At 37.0% G+C, this 19,995-nt stretch overlaps 1 protein-coding gene across 1 annotated transcript in view; it reads left to right on the plus strand.

Annotated features, from left to right (window-relative positions):
- DMD (dystrophin) overlaps positions 1–19,995 on the plus strand; it is a 1,795,368-nt gene that overhangs the window by 1,198,053 nt on the left and 577,320 nt on the right. The window contains exon 48 of the mRNA XM_068961890.1: positions 5,949–6,160. Coding sequence (XP_068817991.1) covers positions 5,949–6,160 — 212 coding nt within the window. The remainder of the gene's footprint in view (positions 1–5,948; positions 6,161–19,995) is intronic.

Raw genomic sequence — 19,995 nt, forward strand, 5'->3', positions numbered from 1 at the left:
TAGAATAATACAGTATGTCCTTGGTTTTGGCTAACTTCTTTCTGTCACCATTATGTTTATGAGATTAATACATCTTATTTAATATAGATGTAGATATTTAATTCTCATTGCTGGGTAGTATTCTATTGATAAATTTACCACAAGATATTTATCCATTCCACTGTATGGTAGGTGGGAATTTGGGTACTTTCAAAGGTGGATACAATCTTCTAATTTTGTACATGTCTTTTGGTGAATATATGTATGCATTTCTCTGGGATATGTACCTGGGAGTGGACTATAAGTCAAATCATGTTTAAATATCTTTGACAAGTGGACTAAAGAAATCTCTGGGGTTTATCTTTTTGCAAAGAAAATAATCTCTCCATAATTTCTGCTTTGCAAAATGGATTCTCACATATGGTTAGTTATTTCACAAGGGGTGATACATCTGCTGTCTGTCTTTCTAGTATTCATCTGATTGTACTTATGTTAATAACAATATGATAGTTTATTGTTGTGATTATCCTCTGGAGCTCAGTATGTTTCAAAATTTGAAAATGCCCATAAAAAATCCTTATCCAATAAACACATGCACTTGTCTATGTTACTTAGTCTAAGATTTAATTAAAAAGACAGACTGAGGCAAAAAGACATGCAGCAGATTTTCTCTGACCTACAGTTTATTTTAAGAATGTCAGAGAGCGATCATTGATTAGTTTTGACTTACTGGATTCCTCCCCCCACAGTTATTTTTAATTTATGGACTTTTTGAATCAGATGAGACTATTCCACAAGTAAACATGAATATTAAAGATGTTTTATACATGAAAATATGGTCAATGCAAAGGCATTAAATCAAAAACAAAGGATGCCCAGAAAATATGTTTGCTTATAATAGAGATCGTAGAAAGTAAGAGGAAAATAATAAGGGAAATCTGAAAGACTTAACCCAGTGTTTAAATTATATGGACTTGAAATGCAATAAAGAGATGGTGATTGCTTTCAGAGAAGAAAGATTCAAGGTCCTGCATAAGAGTTAAATTTGGAAATGTTGACTTGGCCAAAAAGTTCCTTCTGGTTTTTCTGTAGCATCGTATGGAAAAGCCCCAATGAACTTTTTGGCCAACCTGTAGCACTTGTACATTATTCTAGAGAGGAAACATGGATACTTGAAAAAGTATGAATGGACAATTCATTTGGCAGGCATCAAAAGTATACCATGTGCCAACCATGGGGCTATGCTCTAAGAAAATTTTTAAATGAATAAAATTCTAACCTAGACTAGATTCCCCTAGAAGCAGACCTTGAATCAATGACTTAAGTAACAATGGTTTACTTATATGATGATCTCAGGCAGTACCAGTAAGAGAGCAGGACAGTGAAATATGTAAAGGAAAGAAGCCAGTAATTGAGCCAATTACTGAGCAGTTTACTGCTGTGAACAACTAGAGTCCAGCCCCAGTTAGTGAAGTCTGAGTGAAAGTGAAAGTGAAGTCACTCAGTCGTCTCCGACTCTTTGTGACCCCATGAACTGTAGCCCACCAGGCTCCTCTGTCCATGGGATTTTCCAGGCAAGAATACTGGAGTGGATTGCCATTTCCTTCTCCAGGGGATCTTCCTGACCCAGGGATTGAACCCAGGTGTCCTGCATTGCAGGCAGACTCTTTACTATCTGAGCTACCAGGGAAGCCCTTAAGTCTGAGAGATGGTGCAAAATACACCTGACAGTTGTTATCAATAAGGGGCAGTTAACTCCCACATTTCATCCATCATTGGCTGATTGACTTGTCAGTTCTCTACAGTAAGATTTCTACCACTCTACTAAAATCATTTTCTGCGTGGTCTTCAGGAGATCTCTTGTGGTCAAAGCCAGTGCATACTTTTGGCATGGATTTTTGGAAATCTGACTGCTTAGGTCTAGGTGTTGGCTCTTGCATTCACTATCTGTATGACCTTAGGCCAGTTCTTTAACATAGACCCTATTTCTTCATCAGTTAAATGAGGAGAACAGCAACAACAGTAATGACACAAACAATGATACCTACCTCATAAGATTATCATGGTGGTTAAATGAGTTACATGTAAAGAGCTTAACACAGTACTTTAAGCAGAGAGGGTATTCAAATAATGTTTTATTATGATTTGTATTAGCTCCTGTGACATCTGTGGTATATAAAAGTGTTAACCACACTGTGTTTTTGAAATTTTCTCTTATCCACATTTCTATGGACATGCCTTTTCCAGGTGGTCCTCCTTCCACTCTAGCCATTCATCCATCTAATTGACTACTTATGCTGTATCCTGTCTTTGTCTTGTATTTTCCAGGACTCCACCTTTAACCCTCTGTTTTGCTCAGTCTATACACCATACCAATGAGAATGTGTTCATATTGGTGGCTTCAGTTTTTACTTTTCTCTAGTGATCTCTAATCCTGAATTTCTCCGTCTCCCAAAATATGCAGCTATACCGTAGCATCTTCAGTCCAACTGACTGAAATAATAGTCCTATATGGAAGATCCTCAGAACTTTCCACTGGATCAGTCTAAGACTGAACTCATTGCCTTTTCCTTAGAACCATTGATCTGTATTCCTCGTGAAAGTGAAAGCATTGTTGCTCAGCCATTTCTCTTTGCAACCCCATGGACTGGAGCCCACCAGGCTTCTCTGTCTGTGGAATTCTCAGGCAAGAATACTGGAATGGGTAGCCATTCTCTTCTCCAGGGGATCTTCCTGATCAAGGGATCAAACCCTGGTCTCCTGCATTATGGGCAGATTAGATTCTTTACCATTGAGCCACCAGGGAAGCCCCTTTATTCCTTGAGGAGATGATAAATAACACCTCCATTTAACAGGCACCAACCAACCAGCAGCCAGGGAATCTTAGACTCCATTGTTTCCCCAGTGCTTAGGCTAATGCCTGGTATCAATAGATGGTAAAGAAAATGGTAATTGGCAGGATGGAAATATTGATGCAGAGGAGTAGATGGATTGTTGAGTAACCTATAAATCTGTTTATTTATTATCTCATAATCATGCACAATTGAAGGTCAGAGATGAGAAAGCACATCTTTAGTGGGGTGCATACCCAGTAAACCATTTTCTGTTAGTAATTTATACACACATGACCCCTTGGGGATAAAAACCTTCATTGCTGTGATTGAACAGGCATTCAAATAATATGTTTGTCTGAAATGATGGTATAGACTATAGAAGCTTCCTTCTTTTTCCACAATTAAGAAATATCTACCCACATGATCAGAGAAACTACTTTCCTTCTTTCTCATATAAAGTGATGGCCTTTAAAAAATATAAATTATGTCTATCCTATTGAAATGAATATAAGATGCACAAAATATTCACTGGCATAAATGCAAATGACTTACCATGTTTTTGTCAAAAAATACTAGGCATTCTAAACATTTTGATAGCATAGTAAAATGTTACCAATTAAGGCTAATTAAGGCAAATTGTAATCATAGCCTTTTAGAGGAAAGTCAATTTTATTATTTCCAAATACATGTAATATGTGTATAACAGCAGGCCAAGGAAAATAAAGAAGTGCCAGCTATGCATAGCAAAATAGCCTGCTATGATAAGTTGGAAAATGGTTTGCAATCAGGTTATCAATTGTTTCTATGATTGATAAAGAATTCCAGAACACTTAAAGAGACGTTTGCTTATATTTTAAGTTGCTTTTTTATAATAGCATTTACACTAGTAATTTTGTAAACTGAAGATTAAACAGACTAGTTAATAACTGTAAACCTCAACTATAATAAGTGCTATACTACCCAGTGGGGGAACAACAGCAAGGCAACAAACAAACAAAAAAATTGGTTTTCACAGATTACAAGGAGGTACTGACATTTAAACAGAGGGTGACATGTTAAGCAAAGTTGAAATATAATATGCTGAGTGGATTTGCAATGCAGAGCAAACACCCAGACCAAAATGAACTCAATAAAACAGTATCTATCATGAATGTCACTTACTCGGTTTTACCTATTCCAGGCACCAGCTTCTTTCATTCATGTCACAGGCACTAATCTTGTGGGGTCTATTTAGCCTTGATGGTTATTTATAAAATATCTCAAGTACTTCTTTAACTCATAACTTGGAATAATTTAAGAGAGGCAACAACAGGTTTAATTAAGAAGCACTAAGCTTATGCCATGAAATAAGAAGCACAGTACTGTGCTGTATAAATTTTATTTGTCCGTTGCCCATCTCTACCTCATTCTCCACTCTGGGAGGCTACTGTGTGTCATCAGTGGTCTCCCATGTCCTCTGGCTTCCAATTGATTTAGCCACTGGGGAGTGGGAGTTGGAAATAGAAGAAAGAGGGCAGAGAGGTCAGGATATTTATTCTCCTAGTTCCCTACCCATGAAGTTGCTTCAGGCTAGGTCCCTTGACAAAAGGTTACTGCTCTTCCCAAGGTGCTTTCTTGTTATGATTCTCAGCTTCTGGCCATTTCTCCCTCCTCTGATATCTTGGGCCTAGATGTATTAACATCTCCACTGCTATAAGACCCAGTTTCTTATATTATCTCTGGTGATTTTCCTACACCCTGATTGTGTTATAATTTGTTCCTTTGTAAATAAATTGCTCAGATTATCCAGGCCAGATCACAGAGGAACATGTATATCAAGCTGAGATATTCCACAGGACAGTGTGGGGACATTGAAGGGTTTAAGTGAGGGAATGAGGTGATTAGATTTATCTTGTTTATTACTGTGTCTACAGTGTGCAAGTTACATTGGAAAATAGACTTGAGGCAGAGAGACTATGTAGTCTATTGCAAACACGTAGGCAGAAAATGATAGAACTTTGCATTGGCAATGTGTAGAAACAAGGAAGGAGTTCCGTATGAGAGAAATTAGTAGCCAATTATATATGGTGTTTTGCGAGGCTTAGGGAAAATTCTAGAATGTCTGTCAGATTTTCTGCTTAAGGAATGAAATAAATAGTGGTTTTATTACTTGTTTTCTATGGCATTATTTCCATTTTATGAAATCAGCTTAAAGAAAGGATTACATGGCCCTCAAAGAAAAGAAAAAACAATCTTGTCATGTTTATTTTGAATATTCTAAAATATTCCAGAGCAGAATCTACAGGGAATTGCTATCTTTGACTCACAAGGATATAAAAAAATAGCCTCAGTGTAAGTCTGTCCTACTTGTAGAATATAACTGGCGTGAATTCTAAAATATTGTTACAAGAAGTTTCTAAATATGCAGGAAAAAAAAAATTTTGAGACCAAGTGGTTTTCTTGGGAGTTGAGAGAAATATCAATAGGGGAGTGAGGAAGTGAGATAGGTAAGGCAAGACAGCCAATTAAGGATGATGCATAATCAAGCAGGTTACCTCGATAACCCACTAGAGCTGTATCCCACTGGGAAAGCTCTGGAACCTTTATAAAACACATATCTCAGAGTTATCTTCCCTAGCATCAAGGGTGCTATCATATTCATACCCCAGAGCCTACCATCAGCCATTGATGAGAGGCTGCTTCTGGGAGGCAGGGTGGTGAGAGAGTGGAGAGGGGTTGGCAAAGCATACTCTTTGGGGTAGCACAAAGCCTACAAGCAACAAAATGTCAGCGATGGTATTGGAAGTAAGGCTGCTGGGCACTGACGTGATAAGGGTGGGGGATTTGGACATTCTGTTATGGGAGCTTTCAAAAAGGTTATTCATATTTTGCTCCAGAGATGCAGAACAGACTGAGTTACATTTTTCACTTATACTGTTGATGTTCTAGGTCACTTTCAGGAAGTTGACTTAGCAAAAACTCACGTTTACCTTTAAAACAAGTAAGAAATACTACTGTCTGTCATGCTAGCTGTAACACAATGAGCAATTTCTTTTTATAAGTAGTAAAAAATTGAGATAATATTTGGATGTTAAATTTCATGTCTTCTCCGGACTAGCATTTACTCCCACATATTCATTTTTCCTTCCCTTCCAGTTGAAAGAATTCAGAGTCAGTGGGATGAAGTACAGGAACACCTTCAGAACCGGAGGCAGCAATTAAATGAAATGTTAAAGGATTCAACACAATGGCTGGAAGCTAAGGAAGAAGCTGAGCAGGTCGTGGGGCAGGCCAGAGCCAAGCTTGAGACATGGAAGGAGGGTCCCTACACAATGGATGCAATCCAAAGGAAGATCACAGAAACCAAGGTTAGTATCAAACATATGTTCTTAAAAACTAAAAAAAAAAAAGATGTGTTCTTAAAATAAAATACACTGGATAAAATTATACCGTGGATTAAAATTTAATGGTTTTTTATGTAAATTTATTAAAAGAAAACATAGACTGAGGGAAAAAATCTATATAGTCTTCTTGGATGGAGTGGCTTCCATTTCTAAATTAGTCATTGTTTAGACTACACCAAGCTACACAGCTTGTTTTTAATACTAGACTTATTTGAAAAATAAACCCTGAAATCTCAATAGCTGAGTACAGTGATGATTAATTCCTTGGTTGTGTCATAGTCCAATAGAGGTCAAAGAACTCTCCTTGGGAGCTTTCCCCTAAATGGTGAGTTGCAGATTCAGGATTTTCTAATTTTATTAAACTATAATTTTAAAATCATGTCTGCCCTAAGTCACCACAGAAGAATAAGAGAGAATGTGGTAAAGACATTGGGTTTTAGGGCCAGGCCTCAAAATTGTGGACATTACTTCCATCCATATCCCATTGGCCAGAACTTATTCCAAATTAATTTCAAGAAGAATAAGTTGGAATAACAAACTGGTGAACTTTTAGCTACTCCTTGCCGTAGCTAGTTTTCCAAAGGATCTGAACAGCTAAGAGGACACAATTTTTATTTCTATGACAAGAATGTTAGAAAGCCATAAGTTTATAGTATTTCACAAACAGTACATTTGTTGGAGGCATCACCTAAATGAATAAAAATTCTCTCTTTCACAAGATATTGGTTACCACTAAAATGTTCTCCCTTTGACAAGGGTAGACGAATTAGGAATTTCTAAGCATGGTTTTTCCAATTTCTCATTTGATTATGTGAAATACAGAATCCATGTGGTTATTCTTGAGGGTTCTGGTCTCATCTATCAGGTACTCAGTATGTCATGCTATTTCTTTTTTCTCTCAAAAATTTAGGATTCTATGAATCTACCAGATAATGGAACATATTGGTTAACTGGTAAGGAGAGTTTACATGGAAAAGTAGTTTGGACTGGACCCTTGAGTTTGAAATGAGGGGAAGGAGAGGTGAGAGGTGTATAAAGATGAAATTGATCAGGGCAAGAAGACTCTGAAAATTGGCAGTTAAGAATATTAATTATAAAATAAAAATGTATTCTTTCAATTCTAAAAAAAAAAAAAAGAAATACTCTTAAAACATACAAGAACCCTAAAGTGATGGCAAGAATGATTAAGGTTTAATAGCTTCTGAAAGAGCAAGGGGCTTTAAATAAGAGACAGAAAGAGTTGCAAAAGTAAATATGAGAGGAGGAAACAAAACAGTTTTTTCATCAAAACAAGCAAGGCGTTTTGGACACCTAAAACAAAGACAAGATTATATTATAATTGCTATCCTTATCAAACTTTTGAAATAAAAATTTTCTTTTGAATAGTCAGTCTAAAACTGCGCCTTAAAAATGGCTCAGCCATTATTTTTGGAAACTTATGTTTTTGTCTGTGATATTTAAGAATTTAATGATATATATTGTTACAACTTCACTGTAGGTTCCTAACACAAATAAAGCTGTAATTTTCATGTCCATTTCCTAAATGACATATGCTAAAACTAAAGTAATAGTAATACTGACATTTAGCAAATACTTGGTACTTGTCAAAAACTATGCTAATCACTGCGTATATTGGCTTAGTTCATCCTCCCGAAAACTTTTCATGAAAAGTAGTATTATTGTTCCCAGTTTACATACAAGAAATTGAAAGCCTAGTGAAGTTCAGTAACTTCTCTTAATAGCAATAGAGTTGGAATATGAATGCACAGCAATTACTTTTGTAAATGACCTCCCAGATTTCTTCTTTAACCCACTATCTGTGTGGCTAAAACAGATCAAAAAACACTGTAAGGATCCAAAAGGGAGAAAATTGTAGTTGTGAACTGACAAATAAGATTACCAGTGAGCCAACAGGTGGAAAATGAAAGTAGTGAAACAGCCTACTAGGGAGAAGTTTTCATATTCCGTTTTACTGTGGAAAAACTAAAAAGATAAGTGTAGATTGTATTCCATTTTTAATGAAACTCCAATGTTTAATTCTTATAAAAGTCAGGGAGCCTGATAAAGTGGAGGACTGCCTTTATGTCTGCCGTGTTATCACTCCTGAGTGATATTAGCTGGCTTATCACTTATAATTTTCTTTTAGGAAAAAAAGTGTGAAGATAGATATAATAGACACTGGTTAATTTGACCAGAATCTCCTTGCTCCATGAATTCTTTCTTACTCTCTGTATCTAGGATTAGCATAGAGATGGTGAGCCTAATAAGTCAGACTGTATCTATAGACTTGGAGAGCTGTAATTACAGTAGCCAGCTTTCCTTGGTGTAGCATCACTGATGACTACCCTCCTCGTCACAATGAAATGGTTTCAAAGCCAACCACTGGCCCTCTTATACTCTTTGAAAACTGAAACCAGTCATTATACCTGAACTAATGAAAAAAATCACTCATCATTCTGATATTTTAATGATTCATAATCACTAACATTTGTCTATAGTTTCTTCTGCTTCTTATCTACATATTTTTAATTGTCTTCATATTGTAGATAAAATTTTGAATTCTTATTTTAAAGGTAGTATTATCATATAAATATATATGTTGCTACATATATATGTTGTTAAAATTATCATTTTAACTATAATATTGCATTCAGTTCCATCTTTCACCATTTCCCTACTAATTTAGAAAACCTCTGCTCTTGGTTAGACAAAATAGTGGAGAAAACATTGAAATAACAGCCCCTTCACAAAGTAAAAATCAAATTTGAGATGGCATCTGAGAAAAGTCCATCTTGAAAACATGTACAAGGTGGAAGGAGATAGCAACAGGAGAGTATTTGGCAAAAGAATAGACTATAGATGGTCCAATGACTCAACAGTTAATGAGCAGATCATTAAGAGATGCCCATAATATATGTCTAGTTTCTTTCTTTTCTATAATAACCCTGAATGTTGTGTAAACAAAGAATAAAGTAAGTAGATGATTTTGTTAACTGCACGGCTTCATTTGCTCTTCTACATGGACCTAATAAAGTAATATACTTTTTGAGATGGAAAGACAGATATTAGGGGAAATCATGCAGGATTTCCATCCTAATCAAAATATTTTCCAGTAGGCTATAGCAGAAGAGATGATGCCATTTAACTTTGATAAGAGGTAAGATGGAACACCATTAGCACCTAAAACTGCCAGCAGTGATCATCTTGGGCTTTCTTTTATTTGGCACAATCTGGGTGTACTCCACAACCTGTTTCCCAGGCTGTTAAGATTAGTCTAAACTTGGCAGTGGATTCTTTGGAAAAAGTATTTCTTAATGATTTTAAACTTTCTTTTCCGGTGTCAAGAGAGATTTACCCAGACTCAAAGTTTTCATTTATTTTTCCCCCTTTCAGCTTTTGAAAGAGCAATTCCTTTTTTTGTCTGTCTTGTGATTGCTTTTGTGTCAAATTCAGCATAAAAGCTTTTCAAACATGATGGCATTAGCTGTTTTGTGCTTGGCTGAGCTAAGAGTACATGAATTCAATAGAGAAGTGAAATCTTGTTTGAGCCTAGCTGATTTGGCTATATAATACTTAAAACTATCTGAAGTGAGAAACTCAATAATTTATCAAATTATTAAATACAGGTTTCTGAGGGTGTAAAATATTTGGTTTTGAAGACATTCATTTGGGAACTGGAAACAGAGTGTAATCATGTGATTAATAATAATTTTAAAAGTTGATCTTGTATGTAGTAAATCTGGTAGCTTTTTTAGGATTGCAAATTATTTTACTAGAAAGAAACTAACCAGGGAGAACTTCTTTTTCAAACATAGATGCAGAGCCTGACTGTTTTCATTAAAAGAGGGAATGAGTGGTATTAGATAGTATCTTTATCTACCAAAAAGATATATACAGTAAGGGAAGCTAAATCCTCCTTTCACATATTTTATTTACTAGTTAGATGAGCATAAAATTAAACAAGCAAATTGACCCCAATAGTAGTTTTAGGCTTGAATTCCTGATACAGTAATGACAAATTTTATTAGAAAACTTCTTGCTAGGACCTGCCATTTTTTCATGCATTTTCTATATTTCCTTTTGCTCTCCCCTAAAGACTCCATGTGATTAAAGAGAAAGAGTCAATACCTAATGGTACTTTTCATCTCAACGTATGCATGAGTCTATTAAACTTCTCAAAGAATACAGAGTGCTTCCTATATCATTGATAGAGCACAAGAAGAATAATGGGTAGTTTCCCAGGTCATACTACAGTATATAAATATTTAATGCAGTCACCAAGACTTGGATGGCATTATGCTCTGATTGCACCATATTTTGCCTTAGTTCCTTTTCACAGTTTAACTTATTCCATGCTTGAAAATATGATGTGGCAACTCTGTAAATCCACTCTTCTATACAAGCAGCAAATTGCAAAATTGTTAAAATTGCTTTTTCTAAACTCTGGAAATTAACCAAAGGTTGGCAACAATATGTAATCTATTGAATTTCACTAAGAACAGCAGGGTTTGAGGCTTTTTAACTTGGCCTATTCCCATCACTTTCTTCCAACTACATAGTTCAGTTCAGTTCAGTTCAGTCACTCAGTGGCGTCCAACTCTTTGCGACCCCATGAATTGCAACACACCAGGCCTCCCTGTCCATCACCATCACCCAAAGTTCACTCAAATTCACATCCATCGAGTCGGTGATGCCATCCAGCCATCTCATCCTTGGTCGTCCCCTTCTCCTCTTGCCCCCAATCCCTCCCAGCATCAGAGTCTTTTCCAATGAGTCAGTTCTTCACATCAGGTGGCCAAAGTACTGGAGTTTCAGCTTTAGCATCATTCCTTCCAAAGAACACCCAGGGCTGATCTCCTTCAGAATGGACTGGTTGGATCTCCTTGCAGTCCAAGGGACTCTCAAGAGTCTTCTCCAACACCACAGTTCAAAAGCATCAATTCTTCAGTGCTCAGCTTTCTTCACAGTCCAACACTCACATCCATACATGGCCACTGGAAAAACCATAGCCTTGACTAGATGGACCTTAGTCGGCAAAGTAATGTCTTTGCTTTTGAATATGCTATCTAGGTTGGTCATAACTTTTCTTCCAAGGAGTAAGCATCTTTTAATTTCATGGCTGCAGTCACCATCTGCAGTGATTTTGGAGCCCAAAAAGATAAAGTCTGACACTGTTTCCACTGTTTCCCCATCTATTTCCCATGAAGTGATGGGACCAGATGCCATGATCTTCATTTTCTGAATGTTGAGCTTTAAGCCAACTTTTTCACTCTTGTCTTCCACTTTCATCAAGAGGCTTTTCAGTTCCTTTTCACTTTCTGCCATAAGAGTGGTGTCATCTGCATATCTGAGGTTATTGAGATTTCTCCCAGCAATCTTGATTCCAGCTTATGCTTCTTTCAGCCCAGCGTTTCTCATGATGGACTCTGCATATAAGTTAAATAAGCAGGGTGACAATATACAGCCTTGGCATACTCCTTTTCCTATTTGGAACCAGTCTAGCCTTAAAAATAAACAATCTTAAAGTGACCAGAGAAAGAGAATAGAATTTATATAAAGCATGTTTTCTGACCACAGCAATATAAAACTAGAAATCAATGACAGAAAGACAAATGGGAAAGGTGCAAACATGTGGAGACTAAATAATATGCTATTAAGAAAGCAATGGGCCAATGAAGAAATCAAAAGGGAAATCAGAAAATACCTCGACAAATGAAAACATAAAACTCCAAAAATCTATGGGATGCAGCAAAAGAAGTTCTAAGAGGAAAGTTGATAGTATTGTAGGCCTTCCTCAAGAAAAAAGAGAAATCTCAAATAAGTAGCCTAACCAACCATCTGAGAGAATTAAAGAACCAAACCAAAGTCAGCAGAAGGAAGGGAGCAATAAAGATAATATGAGGGGAAATAAAATATAAACAAGCAAAATAAAAGATCAATGAAACCAGGAGGGTTTTTTTTTGAAAAGACAAACAAAATTTATAAACTTTTAGCCAAGCTCACCAAGAAGAGAGAGAAGACACAATAAACAAGATAAATGAAAGAAGAGAAATAACAGTCAATACTAGAGAGATATCAAAAAATTGCCAACAAATTGGATGGCCCCAGAAAAAAAAGGCAATTTTCTAAAAATATATAACCTGCCAAGATTGAACCAAGAAGAACCAGACAGGGATAAATTGGGAGATTGGAACTGATATATGTACACTATTGATATTTTATATAGAATAAATAACCAATGAGAATCTATTGTATAACTCAGAGAACTCTACTCAGTGCTCTGCAGTAACCTAAATGGGAAGGGAATCCAAGAGAGGAGACATATGTATATATATAGTTGATATGCTTTGGAGTACATTGTAAAGCAGTTATACCCCAATAAAAAGTAATTTCAAAAAAGAATCAAACAATTTGAACAGACTAGTCACTATGGTGAAATTCAGTATGTAGTTTAAAAAAAAAAAAAAAAAAGAAATCTCCCAGCAAACAGTAGTCCAGGACCAGATTGGTTAACAGTGGAATTCTACCAAACATATAAAGAACTAATACCTATCCTTCTCAAACTTTTCCAGAAAGATTGAAGAGGATAGAACATTCCAGAATTCATTCTACAAGGCCACCTTTACCCTAGTGTGAAAACCAAAGACACTACCAAAAAAAAAAAAAAAGGAAATTATAGGCCAATACCTTTGATGTATATCAATACAAAAACCTCAACAAAATTTTAGCAAACCAAATCCACTGGTACATATAAAGGATCATATGTCATGATCAAGTTAGATTACAGATGGTTCACTATTTGCAAATCAATATACCACATTAACAAAAAGAAAGGTAAAAATCACATGATCACCTCAATAGATGCAGAAAAAGCATTTGATGAAATTCAGTATCCATTCATCATCATCAAAAAAAAAAAAAAACTCAACAAAGTGAGCATAGAGGGAACATATTAATATCTCCACTTAATAAAGGCTATTTATGACAAACCCACAGCTAACATCATACTCAGTAATTAAAAGCTGAAAGCCTTTCTTCTGTATTCAGAAACAAGAGAAGGAAGCCCACTCTCACCACTTCTATTTGACATAGTATTGACAGTCCTAGCCATAGGAGTCAGACAAGAAAAAGAAAGACAAGGCATTCAAATTGAAATGAAAAAAAGCAAAACTATCACCATGTATAAAGTAATGCTTTATATAGAAAACCCTAAATAAAGTCTCCACTCAAAAACTAATAGAACTAATAAATGAATTCAGCAGATTTGCAGGATAAAAGATTAATATACAGAAATTTGTTGCTTTTCTATACACTAATAATGAACTATCAGAAAGAGAAAGTTAAAAAACAATCTTGTTTAAAATCACATCAAAAAGAATAAAAAGCCTTGGAATAAACTTAACCAAAGAGGTGAAAGACCTATACTCTGATGAGGTAAATTAAAGATAATGCAAACAAAGAGAAAGATATTTTGTGTTCTTGGATTGGAAGAATATTGTCAAAATGCCCATACCACCTACAGCAATTTACAGATTTAATGCAATCCCTATCAAAATACCCATGACATTTTTCACAAAATTAGAACAAATAATCCTAAAATTCATGTGAAACCATAAAAGACTTTAAATTGTTCAAGCAATATTTAGAAAAAAAGAAAAAAAGCTGGAGGTGTCACCTTAGACTACAGCAATCAAAACAGCATGGTATTGGCACAAACAGACTTGTAGATAAATGGGACATAATAGAGAGACCAAAAATAAACCCATACATCTATGGTTAATCTATGCCAAAGGAGGCTGGAGTATGCAATGGAGAAAAGACAGTCTCTTCAACAAGTGGTGCCTGAGAAACTGGACAGCTACATGTAAAAGAATGAGATTCTAACATTTCCTCACACCATATACAAAAATAAACTCAAAATGGATAAAAGGTACAAATGGAAGACCTGAAACCATAGAACTCCTATAGGCAGAACACTTTCTGACATAAACCACAGCAAGATTTTTTGGCTGTCTCTCCTAAGGCAAAAGAAATAAAAGCAGAAATAAACAATGGGACCTAATTAAACTTAAAAGCTTTTGCATAGCAAAGGAAGCCATCAACAAAATGAAAAGACAACCTACAAACTGGGAGAAAATATTTGCAAATGATGCTACTGACAAGGGATTAGTCTTCAGAATATACAAACAGCTCATACAGCTTAGTATCAGAAAACAACTGAATCAAAAAATAGGAAGAAGATCTGAGTAGACATTTTTCCAAAGTAAATATTCCAGTGGCCAATAGGCACATGAAAAGGCACATTCACTAATTTTTAGAGAAATGCAAATCAAAGCATCAGTGAGATATCACCTCACACTTGTCAGAATGTGCATGCATGGTCAGAGTGGCTATCATCAAAAGGTCTGCAAATAACCAGTGTTGAAAAGGATGTGAAGAAAAAGGAAACTCTTGTACACTTTTGGTGGGTATGTAAATTGGTGGAGCTGCAATGGAAAACAGTATGGAGGTCCCTTTAAAACCTAAAAATAGAACTAAAAATTCCATTCCAGTGTACATATCTGGGGGAAAATGACAACAGTAACTTGAAAAGATACTTGCACCCCAGTATTCATAGCAGCACTGATTACAATTACCAAGATGTGGAAGTAACCCAAATGCCCATCAACAGATGAATGGACAAAGAAGATGTGGTACATATATGCAGTGAAATATCGGTCATGAAAAGGAATGAAATTCTGCCATTTGTAGCAACGTGAATGGACCTAATATTATCCTTAGTGAAATAAGTCATACAGAGAAAAGACAGTGTATAATATTATTTATATATGGAAACTAAAAAATAATACAGATGAATATATATGCAAAACAGAAACAGACTCACAGAGTGAATATTTTCCTCTGAGATCAGAAACAAGGTAAATACGTCTCCTCTCACCATTTCTTCAGTCGTGTCCAACTCTTTGTGACCCTATTCACTGTAGCTTCCCAGACCCCTCAGTCTTCCCAGGTGGCTCAGATGGTGAAAAAAAAAAAAAATCTGCTTGCAATGCATGAGACCTGGATTCAATCCCTGGGTTAGAAAGATCCCCTGGAGAATGGAATGGCAATCCACTCCAGTATTCTTAAGCTTCCCAGGTGGCGCTAGTGGTAAAGAGCCCGCCTGCTAATGCAGGAGACAACAGAGAAACAGGTTTGATCTCTTGGTCAGGGAGGTCCTCTGTAGTAGGAAATGGCAACCCACTCCAGTATTCTTGCCTGGAGAATCCCATGGACAGAGGACCCTGGTGGGCTACAGTCCATATGGTCACATAGAGTCAGACAAATGAAGCAAAGCATTCTTCTGTTCTTCACCACTTCTATTTACCACTGTACTAGAGTTTAGGTTGGGAAAATAGGCACGAAAAATAGGTAAAAAGTATCCATATTGGAAAGGAAGAAGTAAAATTATCCCTGTTTGCAGATGAAATGATCTTGTATATAGATAGTTCTAAGCAATACACTGCTGCTGCTAAGTCACGTCTGTATAAAACTAATAAATTAATTCAGCAAATTTGCAGGATAAAAGATCAAAATACAAAAAACAGTACTTTTTCTATAAGCTGGCAGTGAATAATCTGAACAGTGAAATTCACAAAATTATTTCATTTTTTGAATCAGTTCAGTTCCGACACTCAGTCATGTCCGACTCTTTGCGACCCCATGAATCACAGCACGTCAGGTCTCCCTGTCCATCACCAATTCCTGGAGCTCACTCAGACTCACGCCCATTGAGTCCGTGATGCCATCCAGCCATCTCATCTTCTGTCGTTCCCTTCTCCTCCTGCCCTCAATCCCTCCCAGCATCAAAGTCTTTTCCAATGAGTCAACTCTTCGCATGAGGTGGTCAAAGTACTGGAGTTTCAGCTTTAGCATCATTCCTTCCAAAGAACACCCAGGGCTGATCTCCTTCAGAATGGACTGGTTGGATCTCCTTGCAGTCCAAGGGACTCTCAAGAGTCTTCTCCAACACCACAGTTCAAAAGCATCAATTCTTCTGCACTCAGCCTTCTTCACAGTCCAACTCTCACATCCATACATGACTACTGGAAAAACCATAGTCTTGACTAGATGGACCTTAGTCGGCAAAGTAATGTCTCTGCTTTTGAATATACTATCTAGGTTGGTCATAACTTTTCTTCCAAGGAGTAAGCGTCTTTTAATTTCATGGCTGGAGTCACCATCTGCAGTGATTTTGGAGCCCAAAAAGATAAAGTCTGACACTGTTTCCACTGTTTCCCCATCTATTTCCCATGAAGTGATGGGACCGGATACCATGATCTTCGTTTCCTGAATGTTGAGCTTTAAGCCAACTTTTTCACTCTCCTCTTTCACTTTCATCAAGAGGCTCTTTAGTTCCTCTTCACTTTCTGCCATAAGGGTGGTGTCATCTGCATATCTGAGGTTATTGAGATTTCTCCTGGCAAGCTTGATTCCAGCTTGTGTTTCTTCCAGTCCAGCGTTTCTCATGATGTACTCTGCATATAAGTTAAATAAGCAGGGTGACAATATACAGCCTTGACACACTCCTTTTCCTATTTGGACCCAGTCTGTTGTTCCATGTCCAGTTCTAACTGTTGCTTCCTGACCTGCATACAGATTTCTCAAGAGGCAGGTCAGGTGGTCTGGTATTCCCATCTCTCTCAGAATTTTCCATGGTTTCTTGTGATCCACACAGTCAAAGGCTTTGGCATAGTCAATAAAGCAGAAATCGATGTTTTTCTGGAACTCTCTTGCTTTTTCCATGATGTAGCAGATGTTGGCAATTTGATCTCTGGTTCCTCTGCCTTTTCGAAAACCAGCTTGAACGTCAGGAAGTTCATGGTTCACGTATTGCTGAAGCTTGGCTTGGAGAATTTTAAGCATGACTTACTAGCATGTGAGATGAGTGCCATTGTGCGGTAGTTTGAGCATTCTTTGGCATTGCCTTTCTTTGGGATTAGAATGAAAACTTACGTTTTCCAGTCCTGTGGCCATTGCTGAGTTTTCCAAATGTACTGGCATACTGAGTGCAGCACTTTCACAGCATCATCTTTCAGGATTTGAAATAGCTCCACTGGAATTCCATCACCTCCACTAGCTTTGTTTGTAGTGATGCTTTCTAAGGCCCATTTGACTTCACATTCTAGGATGTCTGGCTCTAGGTTGAGTGATCATACCATCGTGATTATCTGGGTTGTGAAGATCTTTTTTTGTACAGTTCTCCTGTGTATTCTTGGCACCTCTTCTTAATATCTTCTGCTTCTGTTAGGTCCAGACCATTTCTGTCCTTTATCGAGCCCATCTTTGCATGAAATGTTCCCTTGGTATCTCTAATTTTCTTGAAGAGATCTCTAGTCTTTCCCATTCTGTTCTCTTCCTCTATTTCTTTGCATTGATCACTGAAGAAGGCTTTCTTATCTCTTCTTGCTCTTCTTTGGAACTCTGCATTCAGATGCTTATATCTTTCCTTTTCTCCTTTGCTTTTTGCTTCTCTTCTTTTCACAGCTATTTGTAAGGCCTCCCCAGACAGCCATTTTGCTTTTTTGCATTTCTTTTCCATGGGGATGGTCTTGATCCCTGTCTCCTGTACAATGTCACGAACCTCATTCCATAGTTCTTCAGGCACTCTGTCTATCAGATCTAGGCCCTTAAATCTATTTCTCACTTCCACTGTATAATCATAAGGGATTTGATTTAGGTCATACCTGAATGGTCTAGCGGTTTTCCCTACTTTCTTCAATTTAAGTCTGAATTTGGTAATAAGGAGTTCATGATCTGAGCCACAGTCAGCTCCCGGTCTTGTTTTTGTTGACTGTATAGAGCTTCTCCATCTTTAGCTGCAAAGAATATAATCAATCTGATTTCGGTGTTGACCATCTGGTGATGCGTAGAGTTTTCTCTTGTGTTGTTGGAAGAAGGTGTTTGCTGTGACCAGGGCATTTTCTTGGCAGAACTCTATTAGTCTTTGCCCTGCTTCATTCTGTACTCCATGGCCAAATTTGCCTGTTACTCCAGGTGTTTCTTGACTTCCTACTTTTGCATTCCAGTCTCCTATAATGAAAAGGACATCTTTTTCGGGTGTTAGTTCTAAAATGTCTTGTAGGTCTTCATAAAACCGTTCAACTTCAGCTTCTTCAGCATTGCTATTTGGGGCATAGACTTGGATTACCGTGATATTGAATGGTTTGCCTTGGAAATGAACAGAGATCATTCTGTCATTTTTCAGACTGCATCCAAGTACTGCATTTCGGACTCTTTTGTTGACCATGATGGCTACTCCCTTTCTTCTGAGGGATTCCTGCCCGCAGTAGTAGATATAATGGTCGTCTGAGTTAAATTCACCCATTCCAGTCCATTTTAGTTCGCTGATTCCTAGAATGTCAACATTCACTCTTGCCATCTCTTGTCTGACCACTTCCAATTTGCCTTGATTCATGGACCTGACATTTCAGGTTCCTATGCAATATTGCTGTTTACAGCATCGGACCTTGCTTCTATCACTGGTCACATCCACAGCTGGGTATTGTTTTTGCTTTGGCTCCATCCCTTCATTCTTTCTAGAGTCATTTCTCCACTGACCTCCAGTAGCATATTGGGCACCTACTGACCTGGGGAGTTCCTCTTTCAGTATCCTATCATTTTGCCTTTTCATATTGTTCATGGGGTTCTCAAGGCAAGAATTCTGAAGTGGTTTGCCATTCCCTTCTCCAGTGGACCACATTCTGTCAGACCTCTCCACCATGACCCTCCTGCCCTGGCTTGCCCCGCGGGCATGGCTTAGTTTCATTGAGTTAGACAAGGCTGTGGTCCTAGTGTGATTGGATTGACTAGTTTTCTGTGAATATGGTTTCAGTGTGTCTGCCTTCTGATGCCCTCTTGCAACACCTACCATCGTACTTGGGTTTCTCTTACCCTGGGCGTGGGGTATTTCTTCATGGCTGCTCTAGCAAAGCATAGCCGCTGCTCCTTACCTTGGACGAGGGGTAAATAGCAACAAAATATTAGGAATAAAAAAAAAAAATGTAAGACTTTTCTGTTGAGAACTACAATGCTAAAAGAATGTAAAGTTTAAGTAAATGGAAAAACATGCCATCTTCCCACATCAAAAAACTTAATATTGTTAAGATACCCATATCCCTAAATAGACCTACAGACTCTCTATAGTTCTTATCAAAATCCTCATTGATTTTCCTATATAAATTAACAAGTAGGTCCTAAAATTTGTACTGAAATACAAAGGACAAAGAATAACAAAAGTAACCTTGAAAAAAGCACAAAGTTGGAGGACACACAATTCCTAATTTCAAAGCTTACTAGAAAGCTAGTAATCAAGATGGTGTGGTACTGACATCAAGATAGATATAAAGATCAATGAAATAAAATTGAATATTCAGAACTAAATCCTTGCATTTATAGTCAATTGATTGTTGGCAAGAATGCCTAGACAATTCAAAGGAAAAGTCATAATTTTGTTCAGAACTTCATCTTTGCATCACTGAATTATCCACATATAAAATAATGAAGTTTGACCCTACCTCAGAACATACAGAAAAAATAATTTTAAAGTGGATCTTAGAGCTAAATATAAGAACTAAACTATTACAACTCTTATAAGACAACAAAGGAGCACAATGAGTTAGGCAATGTGTTCTCTGAAAAGACACCAAAAGCCAAAGTGCAGAGAAAAAGTATATAAATTGGACCTCATCAAAATTGAAAAGTTGTGCTGCAAGCAATATTATAAAGAGAGTGCAAGGATGACCCACAGAATGAGAGAA

This window comes from Capricornis sumatraensis, chromosome X (genome assembly GCF_032405125.1).
Source record: "Capricornis sumatraensis isolate serow.1 chromosome X, serow.2, whole genome shotgun sequence".
Taxonomy (NCBI): Eukaryota; Metazoa; Chordata; class Mammalia; order Artiodactyla; family Bovidae; genus Capricornis; species Capricornis sumatraensis.